At 43.7% G+C, this 12,249-nt stretch overlaps 1 protein-coding gene and 1 long non-coding RNA gene across 2 annotated transcripts; one reads left to right on the forward strand and one right to left on the reverse strand.

Moving 5' to 3' along the window:
* Positions 1 to 2,313: 2,313 nt before the first annotated feature.
* Positions 2,314 to 3,420, reverse strand: LOC125256200. The gene is made up of 2 exons (XR_007182074.1): positions 2,928 to 3,420; positions 2,314 to 2,681 (listed from the first exon to the last, which is right to left on the reverse strand). It is a non-coding gene; the product is annotated as an uncharacterized LOC125256200 (long non-coding RNA).
* A 3,283-nt stretch (positions 3,421 to 6,703) lies between these two features.
* Positions 6,704 to 9,631, forward strand: irf2bp2b (interferon regulatory factor 2 binding protein 2b). The gene is made up of 2 exons (XM_048171962.1): positions 6,704 to 7,667; positions 8,508 to 9,631. The coding sequence occupies exons 1-2, from the start codon at positions 6,911 to 6,913 to the stop codon at positions 9,245 to 9,247; spliced, it is 1,497 nt and encodes a 498-aa protein (XP_048027919.1). The 5' UTR covers positions 6,704 to 6,910; the 3' UTR covers positions 9,248 to 9,631.
* The last annotated feature ends 2,618 nt before the right edge of the window (positions 9,632 to 12,249 follow it).

Raw genomic sequence — 12,249 nt, forward strand, 5'->3', positions numbered from 1 at the left:
TATTTCACTATTTTTACTGTATTTTTGATCAAATAAATGCAGCTTTGGTGTGCAGAAGAGATGTCTTTCAAAAACATTTTAAAAAATCTGAATTATTTTAAACTTTTGCACCATGTATGAAGTATTTCTAGACCTGTAAAGCTATTTTTAGAAGCTAAAACTTTAAAATGTTTTATCAGGTAGAAATTGTAAAAATGGGGTAATGGGGCTTTCGATTATTGGCGATTATTTTTTCTTTAGAATAATTTGCACTGCATAATAAGGAACATGCATTAAGAATGTAAATTATTTTGATTCCATGTTAAAAGTTATTATCATATTTAATGGGTTTTATCTCTCCGCCGCTGCGGCTGTTGTTGTTCTCCAGCAGATGTGCCGCAGCTGGAATCTCTGGTGACTCATTGGCTGCGTTGCTTCAAAGTTCCAGCCTCCCGGCTGCCATGGCAACTGCAGAATGTTTGGCAGCGGAGAGAAGTAATGGATGCGGGATGAGAGAGAGAAGCAGGCCAAAACAGAAACGGAAAAAAAGAACGAGCGAGAGCGAGAGAGAGAGAGAGAGAGAGAGAGTAAAGAAGTGAGAGTCTGTAGTTTGGCGCTCATCCAGAGCAACCATAATGCAGAGACAGAAATGAGGCTCTTGGCGGGACACCAGGTCTCAGAGAACAAAGATGTGTGTGCTTCTAACGCCGGCAACTGGGGCCCGCTTGGCAGCATGTACGTTTTCCCATCAACCTTTGCCTTGGAAGCACGCCACTCCAGTTTCCAAGCCTGCAAAGAGGATTATGGCGAGAGCGAGAGGAGGGGAAGAGAGACAGACTGACATAAAAACAGAGAGTGAGAGAAAGCATGATTCAATCTCCAGCTACAACACCTTCCCCAAAAATCCCAGGGTGAAAGTTCCTGTCCTTTTTGTGTTCAGCACACTTGATATTTATGGGTTATTGCTGAACATTTTAACATGCAGCAGGACACATCCTTTGCATCGGCCTGTTGTATATCTTTCCTCCAGTGTCAAGTGTTTCTGTGCTGATTACTCTGAGAGAAATATTTACTTCTGTCCCGCCCTTTAACAGTGCTCCATCAAGGTGGTGCTGAGATTTACTGCATGCACACTCAGCAGGAAATCTAGTGCATGCTTTTCAATCACATTAAATCAAAGGCTTTCCAGCCTCTGCAGCATCGAGCGGGTAAATAATGCACTTCGTACTTTCAAACGCGGCAACACTCTCAACGCTCTTTTCCTGTCAAACTGCCTCCGTATTTCACTATGCGGGAGGTCTGCTGACATGAAAAGGGAATGTCGACCAAAACATTGTAAACAGGAAGTGGTTTGTCTCACAGGCTATCCAGATAAGGCCTTGGTCGCCATAGTTACACCTTCCTGTGTGGCGAGCCAACCAGTCAGAAACGAGACTCTCACTGGGCAAGAGGTAATGTTCACAACATTACCAGAACATGCAATTACATCACTGATTAGACATATTCAATGCAGCAACTCAAAGAGCTGGCCCTCCATTTTGTGAAAAGGCTGTTTAAAGTGAAAAAAAACACATCATAGTTAATAGAAGAGCTTGGCTGGATTAAGATATTCACATTAAGGCTATTTGTATAATTCGCAATTCAGCACGCAGCAAGCACCTTTCCTGTCTACAAGAAGATTAAATGAGAATGCTTAATTGGAAAATGTGCTGTTTAAATATTAAACGGCTTTAACACATCAAAGCGTGCCATACAAAGCTTTTTGTTTAATTATTAAAGGGTCACAGTGTGTGTAAGTAACACAGGAGAGGTTCGCTGTCCTGCGTTCCCTCTCAGATGAGATTTATTGCATCACTTCCCGAGTCAGTAGATGCCTTACACCCTTCAAAATAAAGTCAAATTAACCACAAAATGTGTATCAGCTTGTGAACTAGCAGTTATTTGTGTTTGGTTTAATTAAAGAGGCCAAAAACTCTTTATGTAGTTTCTGTGCTCCAACAGAACAGGTTTTCCTGCTTGAATGTTGATTATTCTCCTCATATTCTTCATTGTTGCAGCTCCTCTCTTCCCAGTCTGTCAGTAACGCTCTGTTTAGTTCCTGTCTCTATGAAGCCCCTCCTTCTGAAAAGCACAGTGTGCTCCGATTGGTCGGCTGGAGCAGTGTGTTGTGATTTGGGAAATGTCCCGCCCCTTACCATAACATCCAGTTTCAACACACTACTAACTAACTCAACCAGGCCCCGCCCCTTTATTCTGCCTATGAATCATTTAAATGAGGAATATTGTGAAGAAAACTCAAGACTACAATGGAGTTCAGAAACACTGACACTGATATAGAGAAGAACTCTCGTCTTTTTCATGCTCAAACAGCAACATTACACACTAAAGAAAGAAGCAAAATAGGTCTCTTTAAACAAATGTCCCAATCCAACAATGTTTTGTCTCTGTAGTTCTCAGATGGCTGAGATCATCTAGACACCTGACCCGTCTCTTTCTCAATGTCTAACCCAATATCTCCAATCTGGATCTGTCCAATTCTTCCCATGTGACTCAGCTAAGCGGGACAGACTGTCAGTGTGTGTGTGCAAAAGATCCGTCTGGCCGACAATTCCAGGAAACCTCAGAAGGGGCTTATTAAAGTCTGTGGAACGCTGAATTAGATTTTTGCCTCTGCTTTTGCTTTCCTTTTGCTGAAGTAGTACCTGAGGAAAAAAAACATAAGATATTAATTTTATGATGATGTTGAATTTTTAGAATTTAAAATAACACATTCATGCCCATCTGGTCAAGTTTATATAATGGATTAATATAGAATTCAACTAATGTGTATGTGATTCAGCTATTTTACTACTTCAAATATGGATCATGCAATCAGTTTTTTTTTTTTTTGTTTACTGTTTTGAGTGTTTCATAATTTAAAGCAGTGTGTGTACTGATGTATTACTTACCATCAATTTGATATGAAAAATCTGATCCTTTGGCTTCTGTTCATCAAAGTTCCAAATAAAAAGAGGAGTATTTAATTGACTGCATTATACAATATATATACTGTAGGTGGGTGGATATATAAGGCAGCAAGTGAACATTTTGTCTTCAAAGTTGATGTGTTAGAAGCAGGAAAAATGGGCAAGCGTAAGGATTTGAGCGAGTTTGACAAGGACCAAATTATGATGGCTAGACTGGATCAGAGCATCTCCAAAACTGCAGTTCTTGTGGGGTGATCCCAGTCTGCAGTGGTCAGTATCTATCAAAAGTGCTCCAAGGAAGGAACAGTGGTGAACCGGCGTCAGGGTCATGGGCGGACAAGGCTCATTGAAGGCTGGCCTGTGTGGTCCGATCCAACAGACGAGCTCCTGTAGCTCAAACTGCTCCAGAAGTTAATGCTGGTTCTGATAGAGAGTTATCAGAAGTGCATCACAGTTTGTTGCGTATGGAGCTGCATAGCTGCAGACCAGTCAGGGTGCCCATGCTGACCATGTCCACCGCCGAAAGAGCCAACAGTGACACGTGAGCATCAGAACTGGACCACGGAGCAATGGAAGAAGGTGGCCTGGTCTGATGAATCACGTTTTCTTTTACATCACTTGGATGGCTGGGTGCATGTGAATCGCTTACCTGGCCTTACCATGACACCAGGATGCACTATGGGAGGAAGGCGAGCCGGCGGAGGCAGTGTGATGCTTTGGGCAATGTTCTGCTGGGAAACCTTGGGTCCTGCCATCCATGTAGATGTTACTTTGACACGTACCACCTACCTAAGCATTGATGCAGACCATGTACAGCCTTTCATGGAAACGGTATTCCCTGGTGGCTGTGGCCTCTTTCAGCAGGATAATGCTCCTGCCACAAAGCAAAAATGGTTCAGGAATGGTTTGAGGAGCACAACAACGAGTTTGAGGTGTTGACTTGACCTCCAAATTCCCCAGATATCAATCCAATCGAGCATCTGTGGGATGTGTTGAACAAACAAGTCCAATCCATGAAGGCTCAACCTCACAACTTACAGGACTTAAAGGATCTGCTGCAACATCTACAGATGCACACCTTCAGGGGTCTAGAGGAGCCCATGCCTCAATGGGTCAGGGCTGTTTTGGCAGTAAAAGAGGGACCAACACAATATTAGGAAAGTGGTCATAATGTTATGCCTGATCGGTGTATATATATATATATATATAGTAACAAGATTAATTTCACCTAGTAAACTATGTCACTACTCTATCAAGCCCCATCAAATCCCTAGTAAACCAAAAGCCTGCTGCCCGTCTACACGCAATATCCCTGTAAAGTAGATTGTGCAATGTGGAGCGGATTCATGGACTACAGAAATAAAACCAGCCACCCAATCAAAGTAACTAGTGGTGAGATTCTCAAGACAAGGCTGTTAGGTGAGGGATGTTCCAATTCTACTTAACCAGCTTAAGAGCCTTAGGAGGGGGAGGTTTACTTAGAAAACATGTTGGCATGACAACAAGGGAAAGCCTGCGTAAAGGTCTGAGCCGAGAGAAAATGCCAGTAAGCAACATGTGCTCTAATCTAGCACGTTAGTCACTGGAGAGGATTACGTCTCACCAGAAAGTGTTTGTGCTGCACTTTAAAGCCACAACACTGAACAATGTGTTCCATTCTAATGCAGAAATGGCAAACATTGTTCTGCATGTCCCCGGCAGTCATTCACATTCCCTGGTGTTGCTGACTCGTGCGTTTAGGCGGAACTGAAATGCATGTCGTAATGCTGTGAGAGAAAAGCAAACGACATGTGCGGTGCATTGACAGCCCGAATACTGTTACACATTCTGAAAAGTGTTGCATCACACAGTGAAACCCTTGGCACCGTTTGTGAAGGAGATTTACATGAGATGCATTTACATATTTCCCTTTTGTCTTAAACCATTTTTGGTTTCATCGCACTCCTCTTCCTGACCACCTGCTATAAATTCTGCTGTCAAAACAGAAATGCAAAAAAGCAGCAGTGATCATGTTTCTGGGCTGCGCCCAACATGCACTCGCTGTCAGCGTGTTTTTGGCTTTGCAGCGTCTCGTCCAGCAGAGCATGTTCACGGATCTCTGGCCTGCTGCCAGTATAGGGTTGGTTTGTTTTTCCACGGATGGGTGAGGTACGTGCCTAACTCTCTTACTTCCTCATGAGCGCCTGCAAAAACAAGTCCCACTCGGTGCCTGCGGCTCCTGAATCGCCTCGCCCGACAAATTCAGCTTTGTGTGCTGAGCCGAAAGACAGACGGACAGTTGCTGCAATTCTTACTAAGTTGACATAATTCCCTATTTCATTAACAAAAGCACTCTATTTATATGACATAAACAATGTAAAAATGATTTTTCAAAGTTGTAAATAAAACAAAGATTATTGGCATATGTTAGGGTTAGGGTTTAACTTCAAAATTTCATGTGTAATTATTTACTAACAATATCTGAGGGAAAACTGCTTTAAACCCAATTTTTTCCAGTGTAATTGAAAGAGCAGCACTTATGACCTACAAGCCCAGCAAAATTATTGGCCAACTCACTTTCAGTCATGAGTCATGTATAAATGCATGAAAGAATTTGGAAAGGCAGAACCACGTGGTCTAGACTCGTTGTCTTCGCTATGGGACTTTCCATAATTTTGCCAGGCATCATGAATCACATGCTCTTGGCAGGCATGAATCAGGCTTTGAGGTTGAACGAAGTCCAGTGCGGATGAATAATCTACCAGAGCAGATATTCCAGACGCACAAGTGCGCTACTGCTGAAATTATTAAATAAATCAGCAAAAACTCCCTCAAAAACGGCTGTGATTTCTCTAAACTGCATCTCGTTGTGCTGTTTTATGTATCTGAGGTTATGGAAGAGTTAAAGGGATGCAGTGGCGCATGACGTTGCGTTGGCAGGAGCGCTGGAATGTGGAACTGTGAGGGTTCTAAGATCACATTTACTCACAGCGATCGGCCGTGCATTTAAAACAGTTTTTGAGCAGCTACCAATGCACTGGATCTGTAATTGGGTCATTCCTGTACTGCAGAACCCTATGAACTCTTGATTATTTACACAATGACAAGAAAATTAACATGAAGAGCTAAAGTTAGACATTGCTCATTGAGGGATTGACAGTTAGATTACATGAGGGTCAATTTAAAGATAATTTCTTTTTCTTTTTCCTTTTTTTTGAGTGACAAACTAACTAATACCATAAAACATAACATAAGGCAAATATTTACTGATGTTTGTGCGGTTATTTCCCTCACAAAGTTTTCATAACTTAACGGGAACGTTAGTAAAATGTTCTTAAAACACATTTAAGATAGTGACAACAAAGAAAAAAACTATAAAATGATTACGAAATAATTCTGTTTGATCAATAATCTCCGTCTTTAAAACGCGTCAATTCGACATTTTTTCGAAAATATTAAGACGTGTATGACGGGCACATGGAAATGGTAAATATTGCAATGCAGAAAACCTATTCGATCATTCCGTCAGAGAAAAAATGTGCTATAATTTAATAATCTATCGTCCTAATTACATTTATATCCTTCTCATAGCATGACGGACGGATCTCCGTCGTGAATACGCACTTTTTGATATGTCTTCCACCTTTTTGTCGATGTTTTCGATCGCTCTTTGGCACCCTCAAATACGCTCTCATTCAGCGCGCCGTTCTGTGAGGAGGGAGCGCAGCGCGCATGCGCAGAACGAGTTGTCGAAGAATCAAGTAAATAGAAGCAGCGCGGTGACGTCACCGCTCCCACACTGAGAGCTCGCGGGCTGGAGCGCACACTGCCATGAACTTCGGAGCGTAACTTCACCGTTTTTCTCGCTTTTCGGACGGGGTGGGAAACTACAACGAGATATATTCTGATTTTTTTTTTCCTCATAAGAACGAGCAACATTTGGAGAATTTAGTTGCATATTTTTCTTTTCCCCCGTTTTCAGCAGCATGTCGTCTGCGGCGGTCGCTGCCTCGCGCAGGCAGTCGTGTTATTTGTGCGATCTGCCCCGCATGCCGTGGGCGATGATCTGGGATTTTACCGAGCCCGTGTGCCGCGGATGCGTCAACTACGAGGGAGCGGACCGGATCGAGTTTGTGATCGAAACTGCGCGGCAGCTGAAGCGCGCTCACGGCTTCCAGGAGGGCAGATCACCGGGACCGGTGGGCAAACCGGGGAAGGACATCCAGCCCATCAACCACACGGAACCGGGCTCGCGCCCTCCGCAGCCGCTGGATCGGTACCCCCTCGCGTCGGACAGACCCCCCAGACTGGGTCCGGAGTACCAGCCGGGACGGCAGGCGAACGGGATCCCGGTGCCAAATGGGTTCCCGAAGCCCGACGAGCCCCCGGAGCTGAACCGCCAGAGCCCGAACCCGCGTCGGACCGGCGCCGTGCCGCCCAGCCTGGTGCCTCTGGTAAACGGGACCATCCCGCCGGTGCATGCGCTTAACGGGAGATCCGTGCAGATGGGGATCCCACCGGAGCATGTGGGCAAGCGCGCGGACGACATGAAGGACAAACACCGCGCCGACAGCATGAGCGACCCGAGCGACGGACACAAGCGAGTGGAGGACTGGACACAGAAGGGCAAGACGGTCCGAGACCTGATGGCGCTGCAGAGCCTCGACTCCCGGTTCAAGAAGGAGCACGCCGCGCTGCAGCACAGGATGGGATACGAGAGCAGCTCCAGTGCCTTAAAAACAGGTACTGATCATGCTTTCAAACCACAGTTTTGTTTCAAGCATGCACAATAAAAGAATGCTTATTTTATCCATCATGCAATCTTTGGGATAGTATAAAACACGCCAGCTTCTATATTGTCATAGTTTAAATGATCAGAGCATGCTTTAAACTCTAGATTTAGTGTCTGTAGTTAAATCTTTAGAAGAATTTGAGATGGTAAAAAAAATGCTGTAAAACTCCACATCATTCAGTCTTATTTACACATGATGCATATATCGATTAAAACAAGAGGGACATCCTTTCAAACTCTACATTTTGTTCATATTTTTTTAAGCTGGATTCAATCTTTAGAATAATATGAGATGTCAAAGCATGTTTGAACACTCCATATTTACACATGCATTTGTTTCTAAAACATCAGAGCATGCTTTCACACTCAAAATTTTTGTAACTGGATGCAATCTTTAGAATAATATGCAAAAAAACGTGTTATTTAAACATGCGTGCAGAGCATGCTTTTAAACTCTAGATTTTGTGTTCACACTCATATATTTTTAAACTGGATTTAATCTTCATAATATTTTCAGATGTTTTAACATTCTGTCTTATTTACACATGCCTTGTTTTCAAACTCGAGAATCATGCATCTTTATATCTGCATTCAGTCTTTAGATTAGTGTGAGATTCCGAAGCATGCTTTAAACTCTAGATTAAGCGTCCATAATGTGTGTAAATGTGCCGTTTCATCATCCACATATTTTGTCTAAAGCCAGAAAACAGTGCCAACATCAGGTCACGCATGAAGCGTCGGACTAGAGTTTTCCGTCTGTAAATCAAGTGTTTATCTCTCTCTCCCTGCAGACCGCGGTAAGCACTCTCGGGGCATTAAGAGGAAACCCTCTCCTGAGCCGGACGGGGAGGGCACCGCTGCCAAGCTCAACGGCGAGGGTCCACCGTGGCTGCCGTCTCCATCCGAGGTGCTTAAGATGCCCTCCGCGGCCCTGCCGGGATTCGCAGCCGCTCCACCTTCGACGATCTCCCCGCATTCGCGCACTACCCCGCCAGAGGCGGCCACCGCCGCACAGAACGGCCAGTCGCCGATGGCAGCGCTCATCCTGGCCGCGGACAACGCGGGCACTGGCTCGCCTAAAGACGGCGGCAACCAGGTGCACTCCACGACCACGGCGGCCGCGGGCCGGCGAAACAGCGGAAGCCCCCAGTCGCCCTCCGCCGGACAGAGACGGCTCACTCTGGGCACGGCGACCGCGCACGTCCCGGGCATGGACCCGCAGGCCGGGCACCCGCAGAGCATTCCGGATTCCTCGGTGCCGCCCGGCAGCGTGCCGTTGTGCTGCACCCTGTGCCACGAGCGCCTCGAGGACACACATTTCGTCCAGTGCCCGTCCGTGCCGTCGCACAAGTTCTGTTTCCCGTGTTCCCGCGAGAGCATCAAACAGCAGGGGGCGACGGGAGAGGTTTACTGCCCTAGCGGGGAGAAATGCCCGCTGGTCGGTTCCAACGTGCCCTGGGCGTTCATGCAGGGCGAGATTGCCACCATTTTGGCTGGGGACGTAAAGGTGAAAAAGGAGCGGGACCCTTGATTTTGTTTTTGACAGTTTCAACACCAATCATATTGCATACCATCCAAACGCGAACTAACGGACATGTACATATGAACTTAAGGGAACTTGGTAAACATGGCTGTATAATTTTTTTGACTCTCCCTTTTTTTGAATACATTGTGTTTCTATATTTTTTGGAAGATAAAATGGTATGTACGCACTATAACAGACTCCCTTTCCCCCATTCAGTGGTTGTTCAGAGCGAGCGCTCGGTGTACTAGTAGAACTGGTGGCAGTCCATGTTTAAACACAGAATGTGACTAATACTCTTTAAGCACTTGGCAAAAACTGAAACGCTTTTAGCTGTATTGTATGCACTTGTTTAAAAATTGCCAAATACAATTTCTGACCTTGTAATAACAATCTGACGTGTCTGTGGTTGGCTTATTGTCTGCCCTCGCTGGATGATGCAACGACCTCAACGAGTGCGAAAAGGGAACTTAAAAGGCTGATTTTGTCGTGGTTCATTCTGGGAGTTCATTGCCTCCATAATGGTAACTGATATCACAACAATTTGCAAAGCTAAGGTAACCCAAGAATGCTTGAATTTGGAAGAGTATCTCTGTTTTTTTTCCTCCTAACACGCAAGCCGTGACTTGTATCGCACATTGTTTTCCGCCTCCATGTGGAGTAACCCGATGCCGCGTGCAAGCCGACACTCTGCGTCTATTTTTATTCACATGCTGCCAGTTAGGAGCTCGTAAATGATCTGTCCTTTGGCCTTTTTTGGTGGATAAAGACCCGCGACGTTAAACATTTCAGCTGCGTTAGGATGACATGCTCTCAAGGTGCAGATTGGCTAATTTAACATCTGAAAAGAAAACAGTAACACTTTACAATAAGATCCCATTAGTTAATGCATTACAATCAGCAATATGTTTGATTAAATATTAACAGATACAACTTTTGATAAATGTGGACTAAGATTAATGCATGCTTTAGTTCATGTTAAAGAGTTTCAGAGAAACACTTGATCTTGTTTTTTTCCAGTCTTGCACTAATCTGCTTTTGTTAGGAACAATCAAACTGAACTGGTCAAATTCATTAATTACTGTGTAGGCTCAAAGCATCAACCCACATCGAGCGCTGGCCATCTGACTATATTATTGGAGCTGCGCTGTAGCATATGCTTAATAAAATGTGTCGGATCACGTGGTCGCTGTGCTGGAATTCCTGAGTCACGGTCGGTCGCCGCCTCCCTCTTCACTCTGCTGAAATGAATGGAGATCTGTGTTCTTGCACAAGTCACATGTACTCCGGTTAACCCTTTCACAACCATGATGACCTGGAAAACCGGCTTATATTTTGATTGCTCTTTGTTATACTAGAGTCTGTTTACTTTTCAGTGCAATCAAAAAATCTTCAAATCGAATCATTCCTCAACATGTTTGTTGAGAGTTTGATTAAATCGTGTCGATAGACATGCGTGCATTGCGAGATGTCATCACAGCATGTTGGCAACAAGCAGGTATTTGTATCCGAATCAAAAGCAAATATTGATGGGATGATTCAGACAGAATGAACTGTGGTTGCCTGGTGAATTCCAGCCGTCTTTTCAGTATTCGTGGAAACTCAACACCCTGAGGGGGAAAAGATTTTTGTCAGAGATGAATCGCTCTACTCCGGTTACGTCGCAGCTCTTTCTGTCTTTTGTTTGCGCAGCTGTCCCGCCCTCAGTGTCAAATGGATGTTTTCACCCGTCACATGAATTTACAAGTTTTTCATGTTTCACAATATCGTTAATGGACCTTTCAGATGTTTGTTATTGTAGGTGACTGGAACTCCAGACATTTAAGGTCAACTCAACGGATTTGATAAACATTTAATTTCCAAACTTTGCAAAGCTGAATAGTTTCAAAAAGACCTAAAATCCACAATAGAGACTTTTTGAGTTTTCACATTGCTTGTTTATGGTTGTCTTGGTTTCATTAGACTAAAACACTTGATTTCAGTCATAATTCCAAATGAATAAGAAATAGTGGCTTAGAGGAACACAGTCGACTTTCAGATGTAAAAGTCGCATATCAGAAATTGATTTAGCAAAAATTAGAGGGTTTTCACAACGAATTCCATTGAAGATACATTTTTAGGTTCCCCAAAGAATCCTTCATGAAACTGTTCTTAAAAGAACCATTTTTTTCTTTAGTGTGAAGAACTTTTTAATAATCTGAAGAACCTTTTTCCACTTGTATGCAATTGGAACGGTTCCACACTCTTAAAAATAGGGCTTTCCATTGCACAAAAGGATGTTTAGATAAGGTTCTTTGGGGAACCAAAAATGGTTCTTCTATGGCATCATGAAACCGTGAAAAGTTCATGAACGTTTAAGGTTCTTCGTGGAATGCTAATAAAGAACCTTTATTTTTAAGAGCATGACATACAAAAATTTTAAGAAAAACCTGTTGTTTTTCAACGTTCCATAGTAAGTGGTAACATTTTTAAAAAAAAAACGTTAGATGAACGTCCAACTAAATGTTTCAGAATAAAAACATTCCATGGATTTGACCAGATAACTATGAACGAATGTTCTATTAATGTTACTGGAAGAACGTTTGTTCATAACATTGAGCGAACCTTGACACAACGTTCCTGTTGGGGTTGCACCATCATTTCTGGTTCAGTTGTGTCATTGGCTGTGATTCATGGAATGAACATTTCATCTTAAAATTAAAATACCTTTAATTTCAGCATGTTTTGCATCAAATATCGTTCATGACTTAAAACTCTTTACTGAAGAATTAAGTTCCTCAAATAGAGAAGCGCTTCAGGCATGAAGGCCGCAGTGGAGAATGTCTGCACAGTGAAGTGGTTTGTTTGCCACGTCAGCAGTTTTGGCCATTTGGCCTCAGGGTTCCTGGTGTATCACACGAACACACACACATGCAGAAGAAAAGCCAAACACCCCGGATCACATTCCTGGGCCCCTGCGCTCAATGTCCCAGCCAGAAAAAAACAGAAAGCGGAGAATGTGGACGGCGCAG

The sequence above is a fragment of the Megalobrama amblycephala genome, linkage group LG21, assembly GCF_018812025.1.
Source record: "Megalobrama amblycephala isolate DHTTF-2021 linkage group LG21, ASM1881202v1, whole genome shotgun sequence".
Classification (NCBI taxonomy): Eukaryota; Metazoa; Chordata; class Actinopteri; order Cypriniformes; family Xenocyprididae; genus Megalobrama; species Megalobrama amblycephala.